Source organism: Giraffa tippelskirchi, chromosome 10 (assembly GCF_054371585.1).
Source record: "Giraffa tippelskirchi isolate mGirTip1 chromosome 10, T2T-mGirTip1v1.2.pri, whole genome shotgun sequence".
In the NCBI taxonomy this organism is placed as follows: domain Eukaryota; kingdom Metazoa; phylum Chordata; class Mammalia; order Artiodactyla; family Giraffidae; genus Giraffa; species Giraffa tippelskirchi.
Window position 1 is genome coordinate 8,562,079 of NC_137284.1, and position 18,146 is coordinate 8,580,224.

The 18,146-nt window shown below is 54.2% G+C and overlaps 1 protein-coding gene across 2 annotated transcripts; it reads right to left on the minus strand.

Moving 5' to 3' along the window:
- Positions 1-2,711: 2,711 nt before the first annotated feature.
- NAA40 (N-alpha-acetyltransferase 40, NatD catalytic subunit) lies at positions 2,712-16,843 on the minus strand. 2 transcript variants are annotated; one of them, XM_081532755.1, is made up of 8 exons: positions 16,732-16,843; positions 10,500-10,595; positions 9,471-9,523; positions 6,478-6,573; positions 6,255-6,413; positions 6,058-6,141; positions 5,454-5,531; positions 2,712-5,225 (listed from the first exon to the last, which is right to left on the minus strand). In XM_081532755.1, exons 1-8 carry the CDS (start codon positions 16,735-16,737, stop codon positions 5,084-5,086), a joined length of 714 nt encoding a protein of 237 aa, XP_081388881.1. In that variant the 5' UTR covers positions 16,738-16,843; the 3' UTR covers positions 2,712-5,083. The 2 variants fall into 2 exon arrangements, with proteins under 2 accessions (XP_081388881.1, XP_081388882.1); XM_081532756.1 differs by lacking the exon at positions 6,058-6,141.
- Positions 16,844-18,146: the final 1,303 nt, after the last annotated feature.

An 18,146-nucleotide genomic window follows, 5' to 3' on the forward strand; every position in this document is an offset into this window, starting at 1 on the left:
CACTCATGGCGGCTGCAGCCACCCCGAAGTCAGCTGTCAGGCCTCGGCTCACGGCCGCAGCCCCCACCTCGTTCTGCTAGCGGCTCCAAGCCCTTTCACCCGGTCCCTTTGTAGGATCTCTTCTCTCCAAACTTGGGGTGTCCGACCCTGCGCACAGGGCGGCCCTTCCCCTGCCAGCCTGTAGCAGACATTCGGCTTCTCAGAGCAGGGAGCCCCACAGCCCCAAGTGTGGGTGTTCAGGTTTCGCCTTGTCCACGGCACAGGCAGGACCTAGGCAATGCAGAAATGTGCATGCCCCGCAAGAGGGCCCCCTGGGTGCTGTTCCCCCACCCTGGGCAGAGGGTCCGGGTTGGAGGGGGCTAACCTGGGCCGTGGGCTTTGGAGCCCGGGCTCTGGCAGGAGATCCCGCAGGGACACTGAGGGAAACTTGGGGTCCATGACCCTGGACTCTGAGCACGAGATGACTACAGCTGCTTCCCCTCCTCTGGAGGGCAGGTCATCACCGTTGGCCCTGGCCCTGTCCTAAGGCCCTCTTCCAGCCCTCCACTGGGGGTGAGCCTGCCCCTGCAGGGCAGACATGCCTTGACACTGACCTTCTCAGCTCCAGTCCCTGTCTTTCTAGACAGCTCCCTGCGTGGGACAAAAGGTAGGCCTCTCTCAGGAGATAGCGCCCCTACTGGCCAGGACCTGAGCGGGTAGATATCAGGCCAACAGGTGTCGGCTTTGCCAGGCAGGGAGTCCACCAAGACAACCCACCACTCCATCATGAAATGTGACATGGACACCCACAAGGACCTGCATGCCCACAGCATCCTGTCTGGGGGAACGACCACAGCCCAGGGCACTGCAGACGGATGCAGACCCTGCTGGGCCCTCAGCACTCTGAAGACCAAGGGTGAGTGGCCAATGGCATACCAGGGGATCACCAAATGCCAGTTTCCTTCCCCACCGTACCCAAGCAACGGTGCGAGGGCATCTGGCTGTCTAGTCTCCGAGGTGGCTCTGCAGCATCTTCCTGATCACCCTAGACCCTTGACCTCATGAGAAACGACCTCTGTTAATACTTTTGGAGAGGAAAAACCAGAAAAAACTAGAATAAACCTGCCTGTTTGAATCAGCCACTTTCAAAGCCTGGTGGTAGAAACCATCCGGTAACCAGGTTTCGCACACTGGGGAAACTTTCAGACCAGCTCAGGCTCTGCCTGAAACTGAGGACCTCTCATCCTGCAACTGTGCCTCTTGCTCTATCTGCTCACTGAAGTGGTGGGGGTGAGGGGTGGTGGGTGCTCCAGCGGGTACCACTTGAATGATGAAGTCTGAGCTGCAGACTCCGGAGGGGTGGGGGCAGCCGCCTCGGAGGACCAAAGAGGGAGCCTGGTTACTTAGGAAAGTGGTGTGGAGGGCAGACAGGGCCAGTGGCAGCAAAGGGAGGCCCCTCCAATCCTTCCGCTGCTGCTGCTGCTAAGTCGCTTCAGGTCATTTACTCTGCAGCAAGGGGACAGTGACTCTGAGAAATTCCTGCCTGGAATTACAACAGCTTCCAAGGAACAAGGGCTTCCCTCGTGGCTCAGCTGGTAAAAAAATCCACCTGCAATGCAGGAGACCTGGGTTTGATCCCTGGGTTGGGAAGATCCCCTGGAGAAGGGGAAGGCTACCTACTCCAGTATTCTAGCCTGGAGAATTCCATGGACTGTATAATCCATGGGGTCGCAAAGAGTTGGACACGACTGAGCGACTTTCACTTTCAAGGAACAAAGAACTCGGGGGTGGGGAGACAGAATTCCATCTCATTGGAAGGCTGTTGAATGATGCTCCAGCATTTAAAATGCTCTCCTTCCCCAAGGGCTGGGATGCCTTCCTTCATGCCTCCAGGGTAAGGAAGCTACACCCACCATCCCCAGCTGTGCCCCCACCCAAGGGGCTGAGGCCACATGTGGCACTTACGAGACAGTTGTTGACTCTGCTCCTTTCCTGAGATCACTGTCCCACCAGAGCACGAAAGCTCCGGGGGCTCGGGGCTCCACCCTGGCTGCCCTCTCCACCTTCTGGCAGAGGTGACCACCGGGGAGCAACACGAGGCGGCCGGCCCTCCAGGGTCCATGGGAAGCGCTCTGAGCTCTGGCTCCCAGCCCACTTCCTGCCCCTGCTCCCTGGGCCAGGCTCCAGCGGGAGTCCACCTGGGAGTTCAAGAGGCCTGAGCCTCCCCTAGCTCGTAACTTTCCTGCCCTGTCAGGCCTGACTGAGTTACCCTTCCTTTGGGCCTCTGTCTTTCCTGAGTGAAGAGGGGGCCAGAATCTTTTCAAGAGATGAAGAACATTCTGGGTACCCCAGTTAAGTCAAAGAAACACCGATGCACTCTATTCAACTCCCACACAAATATTCTGGAATTTACGTTTGCCCGCATACATTAAATGTCACAACACTTGGCCTGGGACTCTCTCCAGTGTGCAGAGCAGGCACCCTTCAGGAGACCTTTGACCTCTGCCCTGGGCTTCTGAGAAGCGGCACAAACACTTGCATTCCGTGGTCTCAGTTTCCACGTCTGGCTCCTCGCCTCAAACGCCCTGAGGTTTTCCCCACCGGAGGCTTCCTTCATAGGAAGAGGCGTGGGGCCATTACAGCTGTGCGCCCCGAGGGTTTAGATCCAGCGCTGGGCGGTCGGAGCCCTTTGCTGCTATGGCACCCCAGCACCAGGAAGCCATCCCCGCGGCTGAACAAAGTGTCTTTTATTTGTGACACACAAACACAACCAATGCAAAGAGAGATCACTTTTCCCTTTGATTCCAGTGATAATAAGTTGCTAAAGAAAATATATATATATATGTATCAAGAAGGCATTTTATCTCCAAAGTTTCCTCTAAAACAAAACAAACAAAAAAACCCAGGAAGGGTTAAAAAGAACCACACACATATCATGTACACATCTGACATCAATGAAAATAACCTGAAATAGAGTGGAAAACAACCAAAAAACAAATCTCAAATTCATCTTTTTTAACATGCCCCAAACAACAACAAACCAAAAAGCCTGGTACCAGACTTGCTGTTTCTTAAAACCAAGACCTTGGGGAAATGGAGACTGATGGTTGAGAACTGAACAGGCTCAATGGCAACAGCAGGGTGACCTGCAAGCCTCAGGCTGCGCCTCCCTGCCCAGCCCGACAACCCTCCCCAGCAGCCTGTGGGCGGTGGCAGAGGCGGCTGGACAAGTAGGGCCCACACCAAGTGCCCACTGACCAACGGGGCTCAGTGCCAGGTGTCCAGTGAAGGGCAAGAGACATGGACGCTTCACTCCCTTTATGTGGGATTTACACTGGGGTCCCTCTGGGGCCCCCGAGTGGGAGGTTATCAGAAATCCATGATCTAAAATGATGACTATTTATCATTCTGTGTCCTTTGACACAGCAGGGATCAAAGGAAAAGCTCTTCCTAAATATGCTTCCGTTGTCCCATGATTCTTGGAAGGAACCCTAATGTCCTCCTAGCAATGAAAACCCTCCCCTTTGGGTAAAATCTCCTGGGAGCCAGCCAAGTGGGGCAAAGGTGGGTTTATTCCAGTGTGAAGGTGCGAGGCCCTCTCCAAGGCAGTGCCACGTCCACCGTTGGCCAGTCAAGAGCAACGCAGAGCACTCAGCGGGGAGGCTGTGTGCCCCGGCCCCACACACATGGGAGCCTGGGGGAGAAGCCAGAGCAGCTTCGGGGAGACGGGCCAGCACAGGCGGCCTGAGCCAGGGCAGGGGCTGGGGTGTGAGTGGACTGAGGTCAGAAGCACTGACCAACCTCCTGGGAGCAACACTCCGCAGGCAGGACCTTTGGAATGCTCTGGAAGGCAGAGCTCCAGGCTGCCCCAGGGGAGGAGGCAGGTGCTTTTTCTTGGATAAGGATTTGGTCATTCTCTTCCCTGGAAGGGGAGTAAGGTCTGGGGATGAGGGGTAGCCTGAGCTCTGACCCCGTGCCCTGTCCACCCCACGAGAGGAGAGGAAGCTGCCCCCACGCCCGCCCGCCACCACCGGTGACACCAGGGAGAAGGGCAGCTGTGGGGCCGTGTCCCATGCTGCCAGCCAGGGCAGGCCTCCCTGAGGGAGCAGGGGCCAGGCTGGGGAGTGCAGGCAGGAGGCCTGCTGCTGGCTGGGGGCTCTCCAAAGGCCAGGGGGGTGGCAGGGGTGGCGATGGGGAAGGAGACCCACCCTCAGAGAGCTAACAGCACCAAGATATGAGAGGAAACGGCATTAAACATGGCAGGAACGAGGGGTCTTAAGGGGGAAGACGAGGGGCTCCCTGATGTTATTTCCCCCTTGAGAGTCAGAACAGGGCAGGGGGCAGGCGAGAGGCAGAGGGAGGCAGAGAGAGGGGACAGCGACGAGCAGGCCGGGCTCCAGCTCTTTCCTATGAATAAAAACCTCGGGTCACTGCCTTGAGATCATGGGGCCAAGCTTGGGATGCCACCCAGTCAGAAGCCAGAGAAGCCACGGTCCCCACACAGGCCCCACTGACACCACTTCCTGTCCCCTCAGCACCTCACTGACAACCACGGGCTCCTGGAGCCGGCTGGTCCCTGGGACAACTCCACTTTAACTGCGGATCCACAAAGGCACAACCAGGAAGAGCGCCCTTGCTTCCCGGGATTGTGACACAAAAGACTTTCCAGGGTCTCCGTCGAGTGTCCCCTCCACCGAACGGGAGGAGTCACTCTGAAGTCTCTCTCGGCACAAGATCCTACACCGAGTCCATTCCTCTTTGGGAACCAGCCAGACCCTGACCCAGGGCTCCAGGATTTTCACGAAGCTGGGAACAAACACTCCATTCGTCCAGCTGTGTGGCGGGAAGGGGGCTTGTCAGGAATCCAGTAGCAGGGAGGTCGCAGAGCCCCACGCTCAGGGCCGCGTGAGAAGGCAGCCTCTGTGAGAGGACGCGCCTGGTGCCTGGCTCCTCGCTGCCCCTCCCGGCAGCCTGCCCTTCCAGGGGAAAGCAGGAGGGGTGGGCGGACCACCTCTCCCCAGGGTCAGGGCTGAGGAGGCCGCCTGGCAAGCGGCGTGAGACCAGGGAGAGGACAGGCCTTGGAGAGCGCGTTCCAGCTTCGGACTCAGTGGCAGCAGCCACCACAGTGCCCGCCTGAATGGGAGTGCTGGCTGTCCCCAAACTTGGTCCTCCGGCTCAGGATCTCATAGGAGCAGTCCTCCCCACAGCAACCGGACATGCTTGGGGAAGAGTCATCGATTTCAAATCTGCAGGCAGGCAGGAAGAAAGGGTGAGTGGGGGGCGGCGGACTGCCTTCCACCCCAGGAGTCAGGGCTCAGGAGCAGGGCAGGGGACCAAGCCCAAGGCGTGCCCACACCATCTCCCCCAGCCCCAGGAGCTCAGTGTCAGGACGGGGGAGGCCAGGACAGGGAAAAAGACATGGGCCCGCAGCTGCTGCCGCCCAGGGGGTCACCCACTGGGGCCCAGCTCCTTACTGCAGCGCTTCTCTGAAGAACTGGTAGGCGCCATGATTGTGCTTAAATACCGTTAACATAACTTTCTTCATCTGTGTGCTGAGAAGGAAGCAGAGAGAACCTTCCAGGAGGAGAAACAGGTGCTAAATCACACGTGGTCTCTCGTGCCTCCATTTGCTCCTGGGAGTGCTCCCGAGCCCCACTTGGCTGTCTCGGGAACCGCAGCCCTCTGACACGAGGCTGCTCCCCACCTGACTGGCTTCTCCTCCACGTCCTCTCTGTGTCCCAGTGGAGACGCACAGAACAGGCACTTGGGGGGGTGCTTGCTGCCCTGGGCCCACTGCACCAAATGTGGAGTCACGGCAGCGCAGGGAGGTTCTAGATACCCTTCTTCCAGAACATTCCTGGGAGCCCTGTGCCCACCCCCATCCCGGGAGTACTGCAGAGGCAGGTCCTCCCAAGAGCGACACACACACACACACACCCCCCATCTGTTGGCCATGAGCTGCAGAATCTGTATGAGGAGCTCTCACACACACACACACACACCCTCCCTACCTATTGGCCATGAGCTGCAGAATCTGTATGAGGAGCTCTCACACACACACACACACACCCTCCCTACCTATTGGCCATGAGCTGCAGAATCTGTATGAGGAACTTCCCCAGGCCTTTCCGCCGCACTTTGCTCTCTAACTGCACCTCGTAGCTGGGGAGGAAAGCAGGGTGAGCCTGCAGGGGCCGTGAGGCCTGGCCCAGGCCCAGACATGCGCGCGGCCTCTGCCCCCTCCCCGGTGCCCACCCCCGCGCCGCGGCCCCTACCAGTACAGGACTTCATCCCCGCACTCCACGTCAAACCGGAAGTGAGAAAAGGCGACGGGCACCGAACGGTTTTCCCAAGCGATGAGGTACCAGGCTCGGTCGTCCGTCATCTCCTCGCGCTTCTCTCGGTCCTTCCAGCCCCACTCGCTCTGCTCGTACCTGGGAGACAGCAGCAGTCAGGACCGGGACTCTGCAGGGGACAGCCCCCCCCAGGCATGCTTACATGGTCTGCATGTTGGTCTTGGTCAGGCCGAAGGCCCAGTCCACGGTGGCCGGCTCCAGGCCGGACACTCGCTTACATTCAATGGAGACGTTCAACCTGGGAGGAGGAAAAGGAGGCGTCTGGAGCTGCCACCAGGCCCAGCACCGCCTGTTGCCCGGACAGTCTGACGACAAGGCGTGCCCGGTCTCAGTTAATCTACAGGGAAAAGCTGAGGCCGGATGTGACCACAGAAGGTGCCCGTGAAGGAACGAAGCCATGCAGGCTGAGATTAACGACTGTCATCACCAGCCTACCACCACCCTGACCACAAGCCCCACTTCCTGCCACCCCCCCTGCACCGTCCTTATCAGACTCAGCACTGTCAACTCCTACCCCTCTCGGCTACATCTCTGCTCTCTCTGCCCGTTCTTCTGTACTCTGTTATAAACATCCGAGTCTTCTCTGTTCCCTTAGTTCCTGCCCTGAGGCATTTTTCCTGTTGCTTTCATTTCTGAATCAAGTCCTCACTGGGCACCCACGGGAGCCCTTCGTTCTTATCTTCCAATCTCACCTGCGAAAGTAGCTGATGAGCTCAGGCCCTTCAAGAAGACCGCAGCCCCCATCCCCCTGAGGAGTCCTGCCTGCTGCCTCCTCTGAGGACACAGGGGTGCTCTCAGTTGATCAAACAGAATGGATCAGGGTTCAGGTTCACCCCAAGTTCTGTTTTCTTAAACTAATGAATGAGGCGTTAAGGTATCAATCTATTTTTTTTGGCCATGCCATGCAGCTTGCAGGATCTTAGTTCCTTGACCAGGGCCTGAACACCGGCCACAGCAGTGAAAGCGCCGAGTCCCAACCACCAGACTGCCAGGGAAGTCCCTCCATCTGCTATTTACTTCCAAATGACTTAAGTAAATTACAGTTAAACTCTTTGGCAAACTGTGAAATCACATTCTCCAGGAAGCGCCACATTCTGAAAGGACTGACTCGACTCCTCAGAGGACATCACCCCTGGAAGCCACCGTCACCCCTGCTGACTAGCGCACCGTATGAGCTACATATGTGCTCGGCCATGTGAATACAGGACTCCTGGCTCTGAAGAGTCTTCTTTCTTTGTACTACTGACCATGTAGTGGTCAGAAATGACCCAACACAGCACTGCATCTGTCTTAGCTATAAATTTTCTGAAGGCTGGTTGGAGAGTATAGATTCTCCACTAATCTGACTTCTTTAAGTACATGAAAGTAGAGTCTTAGCCACACAAATCACACACAATTCCAGGCACCAAATGAGCCCAGAGTCAACTGGCAGCGCCTGCTTCAGAGCTGGCCCGTGTTTCTGGAAGTCGTGAGAATGTGGGGCGGGAACACTGAGATCACAGTAAGGAATCTCTGTTGTTGTTGTTCAGTCGCTAAGTTGTGTCTGATTCTTTGCAACCTCACAGACTGCAGCACTCCAGGTTCCTCTGTCCTTCACCATCTCCGAGAGTTTGCTCAAATTTATATCCATTGAGTCAGTGACGCTATCCAACCATCTCATCTTCATCACCCCCCTTTCCTCCTGCCTTCAATATTTCCCAGCATCAGGGTCTTTTCCAATGAGTCGGCTCTTAGCATCAGGTGGCCAAAGTACTGGAGTTTCACCTTCAGCATCAGTCCTTCCAATGAATATTCAGGGTAGATCTTTAGGATTGAGGTTTGATCTTTTTGCTGTCCAAGGGACTCTTGAGTCTTCTCCAGCACCACAATTCGAAAGCATCAATTCTTCGGTGCTCAGCCTTCTTTATGGTCCAACTCTCACATTTGTACATGACTACTGGAAAAAACCATAGCTTTGACTATATGGGCCTTTGACTATATCACTTTGGCAAAGTGTTATCTCTGCTTTTTAATGCACTGTCTAGGTTTGTCACAGCCAAACTATGTCAAAGGACTTCCTGGAATCTGAATGATGATGCAGCTTCGAGAAGAGGTGTAACGCATCTGATTACAGACAGGAAGAATACATTAACGTGATACTATGAAACTCAGACACAGCCATGCAAGGCAAATGTAGTATTACCTACTAGAGTCTCTCCTTCATAATTCATCCATTTACATTTGTCTTATCTCATTCAATAAAATACTGGACACCAGCTCCTACTTACAGTGCTGGATATAGTCTCCGTGATCCTTAAAACAACCTTGCAAGTTTGGCATCATCACTCCATTTAACCGATAAAAAATAAGGCTTGAAGAGTATGTCGACTTAACCAAATATAGTTAATAAGAAGCATCATTATGATTCAAACCCATGGTGATGATTCTGTAAAGTCATAGCCCCTATTTTTCCCTGAGCCAACAGCACCTCTGGTACCTATTTTATAGGTACCAGAAAGCAAGAGAAAGGAGAGGGCAGCTTTAATCCAGAATCAGCAGTGAAGTGGATTAGGAAAGAGAACAGTAGTAATAACAACTCACACGGATCTAGCCTTTAGTATGTTCCAGGCACTAACACTACATCCAATCCTTCTGATGACTCTGTGGGGAAAGTACCCATTTCGAAAATTTAGACACAGAGAAAGTAAGTAATTTGTCTAGGGTCACAAAGCCATAAGTGGCTTTTAACCATTATACTATATACTCAGGGAAAGAGCGCTGGACTGGGAATGAAAAGTCCCCTCAGCTGCCAAGGAGAAACTCCAGAAGCTCAGACTCTCATTTAGCCTCTCGGAGTCTTGCTTCTCTGCATAAACGAGGGAGTCGGCCCAGATGATTTCTCAGGCTGTTTCCACTCTGTGGTTCTTGGTCAGAGAGCACAGCAAGTCCCACACAGACGTCAGTCTGAGATCAGGCCACCTTTGCTCATCCGCAGATCCCTCTGTTACCCTAACAGAGGGGTTTGTATCAGCAGGATACTAGCCATCGTTTCTGCTTTTTCATTAACAAAGAAAAAGGAAGTCTGAGGAAGCCTACTCTGGAAAAGTTAATTCCTAAAGAGCAAGGAGAGGACAGGTAGGAACGCTGAACACTCACCCATTCCGATCATATTTCTTGAACACTGGGAAAGCCTCCAGCGGGTCTCCAAGCTGTGGAGGGAAAGAAAAGAGGAGTACGTAGCACAAGCGTGGGCCTGGCAGTCACCGACTCCACCCTGTGTGGACCCACGTGGAGGCACAGCTCCCCGGCCCAAGAGCAGCCCTCACACAGACCTGCCATCTATCTTAGCTCTGAAGTCACGTGTAGGAAGAAGGGCCAAAAAAGCTGTAGCTTCATTTGACACAGGAAGAAGAAAGTTGACTGCCTAATACTAAGACATTGGCCTCTGGGCATAAAACCTGCTCAGTGCCCACCTGACCCAAGAGAGAAAAGAGAGGTCTTCAACTAACCTTCCCTGGTCAAAATCCAAAATGGAAAATCATGTCCCTGGGCCACATCCTCGAAAGTATCACTGTTTACTGAGTAGACTAAAAGAATAACAAAACCTGGAACGTGAACTGCGGCAGGAAGGGTGACCCAAATCTCTCCCGGTTCATGGGAAAGCTGAGTCACTCCCAGTCAGGCCCACCAGGTGCTCAGAATCACAGCTACTCCTCCACTGACTGTGGCCCCTTGAAACCAGGCTGATGCACCCCCCCTCCCCCCGGGGCACAGCACAACCTGTGGCACCTCACAGGCAGGCAACAAATGTCTGAAGGCAAGAATGAGAAAACTATACCACAGTTTACTAGGGAGGCTTCCTCCCCAAGATGCAAAACCCGAATAAAAACTTCTCCAGACGCTTTTCCAGTGGTAAGGAAACAGACTCACAAAGAGAAGTAGCCACTTTCTCTTGACTCCACACTTTCCTGCACGCCTGGGCCCATCCCTGGTCTCCTCACAACTCTCCCAGGCTCCCAGCCAGGCTGGTCCAAAGCCCCACCCCAACCCCTCCGCAGCAAGGAGGCAGTAGAGGTGCGGATGCGTAGTAACTCGGTTCTGCCACAGGGTGGCGCCAAAAGAAGTCAAATTAAAAACCAAGCTGAAGTTCCAGGAGGAAGGGACTGGGAAAGAGGGGAGGGTTACCCTGTTGGCGGCGTCCACTTTGGCACAGACAGCATCCATGGCTGCTCGCTCCTCCAGCCGCTTCTGTTTCTTCTCCTTTGCCTTGCTCGACTTCCTCTGCAAGAGGGAAAAGCAGAGTGGGCTGGAAGGCGGTGACCAACGAAAGACGGGATTTGACTTTCCCTCTGGGGACCCTAAGGGCCGGTCCCTGAAACGCGTGTCTGGTCTCAGCAGCAGGAACTTCAGGTCTGGCTGCCGCACGCAAGGTCACCTGGTCACGCAGGAAAGACCCCAGCGTTTCCCAGTCATGAGACCGTGGGAGCATCCCTAGATTTCTTTGCTTCCCTACTGGGAAGAGGACTGACCACGGGACCACTGGGTCACTGTGAGGACTCAGTGAGAGCACAGGGCAATACCTGAAGCAGAGCCCTGCACCTCAGCAGCTGCCTAATAAATATTCACTTGTTCATTCCTTCTTAAGGCAGGAGCAAGTAATTTTAGACACATTCAGGGCAGGTTGCAGGAAGGCGATGGCATCTGAGGCAGCTGCTGATAGCTGCTCTTAAGTATAAATTTATTGAAAGCCTTTTCAGTGTTTTCAGGCTTCAAGAAACAAAGATCTGCTCTGGGGACAGCCTCCTGGGGAGTCCCCTTTCTAAGCTAGGCCTGGGGCACTACAGCTTAAGGAGACAGAGCTGCTTCCAGAAATGGCTGCTCAGCCAAGGCCAGTGAGTGGCAGGCGCACTTAGCACCCAGTGACAAGGGCAGAGTGAAGGGCCCCAAGGAGTTCACCTGGGGACAGGAGCCACACCGACACGTGGTCAGCAGAGCCAAGCTGCCGGGAAGGAGCAAAGGGAGGCTGTCCTTACACAGAGAAGCAAACCGCAACCCCCCATGACTCCAGTGGAGCACGTCCGGTCTGGAGGTTCACGTGAGGTTTCCTCAAGTCTACATGGACCCTCCCCTCTGACCCTGTGTGAAAACTGGTAGGCTTCCCTGGGGGTCCAGTGGTTGGGAGTCTGCCTGCCAGTGCAGGGAAGGCAGGTTCCAGCCCTGCTCTAGGAGGATCCCATGTGCTGCAGAGCCCACAAGAGAAGCCACCGCCATGAGATGCCCAGGCACCATGATGAAGGGTAGGCCCTGCTCCCCACAACTAGAAAGAGCCTGCGCGCAGCAACGATGACCCACCACAGCCAAAGAATGATCAAACAAACAAACTGGAAACATGGTGAAAACAGCCCAAAGCTCAACAGACCTTGTCCAAAGCCTTTTTCTGCCCTGTACTCCCTTCGGGTCTTAGGACAAGACACAACCATTCTTGGAGCCTCCTTCCCTCAACTGATGAGCATGGCCCTTAATACCTCCTTTAAAGTATTAAGCCCGTGAGGGTTACTATGGCCTGTGTTCAATAAACAACACTTCCCATTCTCCCTCCCAAGGAGGGGCAGAGCAGCAAAGGCACCCGGGGGTGCCTGCCCACCCAGTCTGAGTCCTGAATCACCCAAAGGCACTGGGAAGACGACTCTGCTTTTCACCAGCCACATGGCCTCGTCTGACCCCACCCCTCACTTCCTGACCTCACCAGTGAGATGTTTTGCTACTTCCAATTCCACCGTAGCCGGGACACAGCCCGGGAAAGGGTGAGCTGAAAAACCCAGCTGCTGGATAAACGCTACCCTCGGTTCCCCCAGAAATGACTGTGCTTAACTCCTGCATAAGCAAGCAGCAGGCAAGAGTTCCGATACCAGGAGCTCACAGGGGTGGCTCTTCTAGGTACAGACTCGCCCAGCACCGGCTGTGTACCAGCTGCAGGCTGAGCACTGCATGCTGAGCACTGCAGGAAGCCGGGCTGGAGCCCCTTTCTTACAAGAGAGCAGACTGTCTTCATGATGCTGGGATCTGGGGGCAGAACTAGCCCCTCTCGACCACAAAGAGGTTTTAGAGCATCCATTTTTTTCCCCTCTGGGAATCTGAGTTTCAAGACAACACTGAGAGATACACTCATCTTGCAGAACACTTTCACAAGAAGAAACTGAGGCTCAAAGGGATGTCGTGACTTGTTCAGAGTTCCCCAGAGAGCAAATGGCAAAGGGAAGACGACATCCCAGTGGCTGGGCTGCAGATTCAGCATCTGTCCCCCCAGCCACTCTGTCTCCCACTGGGAGAGCCTAAACCTGCAGCCAAGACCTTCTCGGCTCTGTTCGGATAAGGTCAAGATGAGACCTCGGGAGCCCCCAAGGCAGCCGCTGGGTGACTCATTCCTCATTACCCTTCTGGCGTGGTAGCAGCTGACGTGACATGCCTACACAATACCACCCCAGAACCTACCTCTACATTGAGGTAGGAATAAAGAACAGGGAAGCCTGAGACGGAAGATCACCAGGGCTGTGCGATGGGGCAGAAAGAACACATGCTTTGGCATCAAACAGGCCAGGCGACTGCAAAAGGAACTCTGCCTCCAGGAAAGAAACTCCACCTCCAGGAAAATGGGGACTCGACTGCCGGCCTAACAGAACAGCTGCAAGGCTAGGTCAGAAGCCAACACACCTTCACCGTTGAGGCCAGCTCCCTCCCTGCCTCCACCTTGCACACTAGCTCTCTCTCAGCGTGATACAGAGCTGAAGGATCGGAGGTGCTGCACAGGTGACGTCCAGAACCCAGAAGGCAATGAAATCTAGGTTCCCTCCATAGCGTCTCATTCTTAAGCACTAGAAGCAAGCAATTCCTAAGCACGAGCAGCAGGAGGGCCAGGTCCGGGCCTCCAGATTTATGGGCTCATTCACGCAGAGGAACAGGTGAGCCAGGCAGCTCTTGAAGCTTCGGGCCGCTGTGGCCCAAGACTGTGGTTAAAGAAAGTGCCCCTTAAGCGCTTCGCTGCCTGCACACCAGGTATGAGACAGGCTACGGCCGGCTGGGCCAGACAGGCAGAGGCCCTCCCCCGAACCGAGCACTCGCAAGGAAAAGTGGTCTCCTACTGTTCCAATTAGCTTTGTCCTGCCTTGTGGAGGTAAGACTATCCTACAGGGACACAGGAAAAGTCTCCTAATTAGAATGGGAAATAAGCAGTGAACAGTAAAGCTCCTTGTGGTTAAGTGTCTTTCCCAAGGGAGCTTTACATAATAAAGAGTGTGGGATTCTGAGTCAAGAGACCCAGATTTGATTCTCGGCTCTCCCACTTAATAGCTGTGTGACTTTGGGCAAGTTATTTACTCTCTTTCCAACAAGTCACTCAGTTTCTCTGAACCTCAGTTTCCTTATCAATCAGTTCAGTTCAGTTGCTCAGTTGTATCCGACTCTGCAATCCCATGGACTACAGCACGCCAGGCCTCCCTGTCCATCACCAACTCCCTGAGTTTATCCATAAACGGGGCTAACAATGCCTCTACCTCACAAGAGGGAAAAATGATACAATATACCAGATACAAAAATTCTTTATTGTAAGGATTTCTGTTTACAAGTACCCAGTAGCCACAGACACCTGCTGAATGAATCCTCCAAGATTCAAATCCAGGTCTGAACCCCAAAGTCCATGCTCCCTCCACTACATCAATTAAACATATATGATGTTTGCTGTAACAAAATATGATGGAAGTGTTGTTTTCACATGCAGCTGTCAAACTCCTCCCCTTGCTATTTCTATCAAAGTAGTATCTCTCTCTCTCCTTTTTTTGGCCACACCTTGCAGCTTGTGGGATCTTAATTCCCTGATCAGGGATTGAACCTGCACCCTTGGCAGTGAGAACACAGAGTCCTAACCACTGGCCCACCAGTAAGTCCCTCAAAGTGGTACCTCTATGACTACTAGTCATAATAGTAGTTCTATGACCATGAGGGGTCACAGAGTGAAATTAAAAAACACCCACATGGGGGCAGGAGGCACCTTTCAAAAGATTTGGGATCCCTTAGGTTTTCAGTATCAATGCTGAAGCATCCCACAAGGAATCACAGAAAAAAACTTCCGTTTCTGGCAAAGAGAGTGAGTGAAAGTCGCTCAGTCATGTCTGACTCTTTGTGACCCCACGGACTATACAGTCCATGGAATTCTCCAGGCCAGAATACTGGAGTAGGTAGCCGTTCCCTTCGCCAGGGGATCTTCCCAACCCAGGAATCGAACCAGGGTCTCCCGTATTGCAGGTGGATTCTTTACCAGCTGAACTACCAGGGAAGCCTGAGACAGAGCTCTAAATTCTAATTCCTGAGACACCACCTGTGTGGCAGCAACGGTGAGAGAACTCGGAAGAGAACGGTGCTCCACCTGAGGCCACCCTCTCCCTCAGCCAGTGGTCAGACCGTCATATGGAGCAAGGCGCTCTGCTGGCGGGTGAAGACTAGGAACCATGACCCTTCTGACATGAGGTGGGGAGTCCACAGCCCCCCATCCAGAAACAATGAGGATAATGAGAGGGTTCTGGCTCTGCTTCAGGGAGGAAAATTCAAATCTCTCTTTTGCAGTGAGCTTTAGGCCGGAAGAGACCAACCAGGTAGGGGCTGTTCTGAGAAACACATTTGTAACGTATGAGTAATAAGATTGGGGCCCTAGAGGAAGCAGCAAGGATCTCAGGATCTCTGAGGCCCGCTGTTTCAACTTAACCAATGAGGAAGTGTGGAACCAGAATGGCCTGTTATGCTGCTTGTTTTCTGCTCAGTCTGGAATGGCTGATGCTGGGCAGATTCACTAAGTAATAACAGGGACACAAGGTTTTATTCCGTTTCAACTGAAGATGGGGCCTGGGACCTTTCACTAAATCTAGGTTAAATATGCCTAAGGCCTCTAGACTTGATTTTCTACCCACGAAGCACAGTGTCCAAAAGTCCTTGCTGAAACACGACGAATAGATTTTGACATGGATTACATAAAGTACTCCGACATGGATAAGACAACCATTTCTGTCTACCAAGTTGATTTATTCAGTCAATAACTATTTGAGTGGAGAGGATAAAATCTAGGTTAATAACAGTAGGGACAAACCCAATGGGTTAAAAATAGCACAAATCTATTTTAGAAAACTGAAGGCTGAGAATACAGGGGACAATAATCGCCCCTATTTAAGAGGCACCCATGTGACTATTTACATCTACTATCTCATTTAATCCTCACATCTGTCTCAAAGGGGAGTTTTCATCCTCATCACAGCCATGAGGAAATTCAAATCCACAAAGGCCAGGTCACTGGCACAACTTCATGCCGCCAGTCAGGGAAGATCAGGCTGGAACTGGAGTTTCTCTGGCTCCAAAGTGAGGACTCCCTAAAGGTGGTGGAAATTTCGTGTAAAAACTAAGACACACGGTGCAAGGGAGGGCCAGGTACTTGTTCAGGAGAGTGACCAGTGCTGCTCTAACTAGGACCTAGGAAGGTGAACTCACAGAAACATGCGAGTAACTTCTGCCCCACCTTCTATCAGCACACGCCCAGGAAAGGCATAAAATGCACCTCTAGACTGCCTTCTGCCGAACAGGTGGTCACTATCCATCCGGCGCTGGGGCCATCACCAGTGCCCTTCCACCGCCCCCTGCTCACCTTCTGCACAGCTTCCCCATGCCAAGCCACCTGCGGTGTGAATACCACTGGCAACCCAACTAATAAGACCCACTTGGGTGCATCTGGGAGGGCCCTGAAGGCAAGCCTCTGTCGATAAGAAAGAGAATGTTTTTGAAGCAAGAGGAACCTGGTGGAGAAATTCGAAAGAGACTGGGGGAACCAGCTTCGTCGAGTAGCGGGAAGCGCAGCGGCAGGGGATTCGACAGCCCTGAGTCAGGGTCTGGCCCCCAGTCACTGTCTGTGACCTTGGCTGGGTGCCTCGTTTCCTCTGGGCCTCGGTTCCCTCCGAGCCAGTGCAGGCCTAGGATACGGGAAGCCACGAAGCTAGTGACAGCCGGGTGATGGGTGACCCCCGGGGGCGGGGGGGATACCGAGGGACTGCTCGGGGATGGGGGGGTGGGGTGGGCGCCAAGAAGATAACAGATCCTAGAGGAAGGTAGCGGCGGGCGCGACGCGAGAGGCGGGGGGCACCGGAGGGGGTGGTGCCCGGAGAAGGGGCTCCTCAGGAGATTCCCAGGGCTGGGCCGGGAGTGGGGACACTTCGACTGAGGTAGTCGAGTCATGTGGGGGTGGGGTGGGAGCGGGGGTCACGTGAGGCCGGAGGGGGTCAGGGTCACGTGAGAGGGGGTTCAAGGAACAATGGGGGCGCAGGGGGTGGCAAGGGGAGCGGGGAGCCCTCCCAGCCCTGGCGTCTCCTCTCCCTGCCTCACTCACCCCCATGGCGACAACGGCGGCGGCGGCGCTCAGCTCCTCCTTCCCACACTTGCCGGCTGGGAGGCGGCGGTAGCGGCGACACTGGAGCGGCGGCGGGCCCCGCACTGCGCATGCGTCTCGCGGGCTCCCCAGCGCGCCCCGGCGGGAACCGCGCCGGCGCAGAGCCCCGCGAAGGGACGGGCGGGGGAAGGCGCGCAGGTGGAGAGCCTGGAAGGCGGGCCGAGGGTCTCGCACACTCGAAAGAGGCGTGAGGCGCGGAGCAAGCGTCGCGCTAGGAATGACGTAATCCAGGACCCGCCCCCTTCTCCCCAGGCTGTGTCTGTAGCTATGGCAACGGCCTCGCAGCCCGCGGGGTAGCGCGCGGCTGGGCAACCGGGTGGGTGGCAGCACCGCCCCTGCGCTCGCCTGTGCGTCTCCTCCGCCTTGACCTGGTCATGCGTGGAGCAGCCACCCTCCCAGCCGACCAAACGCGTCACGGCCTCTTGAAATACCTGCTCCTCCTACAACCCTCGGGCATAGGAGAGGTGTTGGGAACATTTTCCACCTTCTAGATCGTGAACTCTTGAAATCCCTTTTCTAACCAGAGTCATTCATCCATCTAACTTTTTTTCTCTTTTTAATTCATCTGTATATCTATCTTCTAACCATTCATTCATCCTCCATTTGCTCTCTCAATAAACACTGACTAGGACCATACCTGAGTTGGGGCATGGCTACTCTCTCCAGTGTTGCTGCCTGGAGAATCCCCATGGACAGAGAACCCTGGCCGGCTTCAGTCCATGGGGTCGCAAAGGGTTGGACACGACTGAGCGACTAAGCACAGCACAGGACCATACCAACACTACGCAGAGACCAGGGAGCACAGAAAAGAACAACAGGCTGTCCCAGTCCAGAACTTACACTTCAGAGGGGAGGCAGGCATGTTTAATGGGGAGTGGAAGGTGATGTGAAATTGAGACATCCGGCGTCCTGGACATCATTCATTTTCAGTCTATCCCAGCAGACCAGTGTGACTCCCACTTGACCTGCATCAGCATCACCTGGGGAACCTGTGCACTGTGCACGCCCTGGGGCCTACCCCAGAATTTCCAGGGGTGGAGCCAGAATATTCGCTTCTAAGAGCTCCCCAGATAGGTTCCTACTCATGAAAATCAGAAAACCGCCACCCAAGACAAGCCTCATAGGCTTTGTCAGGTTTTACTCCTTGTCCTTCCCTCAGCACAGCACAGTACAGGGGTGGCCCCCAAACAGCCCCTCAAGCAGCATTTGTTGAGTGCCCATCATGTGCTAGGCACTGTTGCAGGCAGCAAAGAAAACAACAAACAGAAAAGGCACTGCCCTTGTAGAACTTGTATTCTAGAAGGAAGAGGCAGATAATAAACTAAATGAATGAACCAGTAAAATACGTATCATGT